Source organism: Colobus angolensis, unplaced genomic scaffold, assembly GCF_000951035.1.
Source record: "Colobus angolensis palliatus isolate OR3802 unplaced genomic scaffold, Cang.pa_1.0 Scaffold60, whole genome shotgun sequence".
Classification (NCBI taxonomy): Eukaryota; Metazoa; Chordata; class Mammalia; order Primates; family Cercopithecidae; genus Colobus; species Colobus angolensis.
In genome coordinates, this window is record NW_012119599.1 from 2,271,464 (window position 1) to 2,272,922 (window position 1,459).

Here is a 1,459-nt window from a genome sequence, read left to right on the forward strand (position 1 = left end):
GGAGGGTGCAGTGAGACGGGCCACTGCACTCCAGCCTGGGTGACAGTGAGAGACCCTGTCTCGAAAAAAAAAAAAAAAAGAAAGAAAAGAAATATACAAAGGTGGGGGGAGAGAGGTACAAAGATAAACAGAGATAGGAGATGGGAGAGAGACAGAGAAGGGAGAGACAGAGCCCAGGTATGGGTGGCGGGGAGAGGCTTTGCACAACCAATCAGTGAGGACACAGAGGGCAAAGGAAGCAACAGGGAGACTGATGGGAGCATCTGGGGGAGACCTGGGCTTGCTGGAGGGGGCGGAGGATCTACCTGGTCCTGATCTCCCACCCGCTCTCCAGGGTGGAGACGACCTGGACCCCCACTACGTGCTCAGCAGCCGCGTCCGCACCGGCCGCAGCATCAAGGGCTACACGTTGCCCCCGCACTGCTCCCGTGGCGAGCGCCGGGCGGTGGAGAAGCTCTCTGTGGAAGGTGAGCGCCCCCACCCCGTCCACTGCTGGGGTCACCCAACCCTGTCTCTATTCCTCCATAGGCAGGTCCTCGGGTCTCTTTGGGCCCCCATTTTCCAAAGTAGGGGAAGAGCTTGGTAAATCGTGGGGGCTTGGGGAGTGGTGCTGGCTGTCGGCATTACCTGCTGTGCTGGAGATCCGGGGGTGCTGTCCAGACTCAAGGGCCCCTGAGAAGACCCACACAGACACCTGGCTGCCCCCAGCGTCCTGTCATCAGTTCATCCAGCACACATTTCCAGGGCTTCTTGCCCTGTGTGGGGAGATGGGGGTCCCTCACTGTTCTCATAGAGTGTTCAGCTGGTGGGGAGACGAGAGGAAATACAGAAACCCACAGATGAACAAGATAATTCAAAAGTGCCATGAAGCCAAGACATGGGTGTGGTGGAGAATGACCGAGGGGAGCTGCCTAAGAAAGGAGGAGTTGAGGCCGGGCACAGTGGCTCACAACAGTAATCACAGCAGTGTGGGAGGCCTAGGAGGGGGTATTGCTTGAGCCTAGGAATTCAAGACCAGACTGGGCCACATAGCAAGACCCCCATCTCTACAAAAAATACAAAAATGAGCCACGAGTGGTGACACACACCTGTCATCCCAGCTACTCAGGAGACTGAGGTGGGAGGATCGCTTGAGTCTGGAAGGTTGAGGCTGTGCCACTGCACTCCAGCCTGGGTGACAGAGCGAGAACCTGCCTCAAAAACAAATGAAAAGAGGCCGGGCACAGTGGCTCACACCTGTAATCCCAGCACTTTGGGAGGCCAAGGCAGGTAGATCACCTGAGGTCAGGAGTTCGAGACCAGCCTGGCCAACATGGTGAAACCCCATCTCTACTAAAAGTACAAAAATTAGCCGGGTGTGGTGGCATGCACCTGTAATCCCAGCTACTTGGGAGGCTGAGGCAGGAGAATCACTTGAACCCAGGAGGCAGAGGTTGCAATGAGCTGAGATCATGCCACT

At 56.5% G+C, this 1,459-nt stretch overlaps 1 protein-coding gene across 1 annotated transcript in view; it reads left to right on the forward strand.

Moving 5' to 3' along the window:
* CKM (creatine kinase, muscle) overlaps window positions 1-1,459 on the forward strand; it is a 17,441-nt gene that overhangs the window by 7,745 nt on the left and 8,237 nt on the right. Inside the window, exon 4 of the mRNA XM_011963007.1 lies at window positions 335-467. Coding sequence (XP_011818397.1) covers window positions 335-467 — 133 coding nt within the window. The remainder of the gene's footprint in view (window positions 1-334; window positions 468-1,459) is intronic.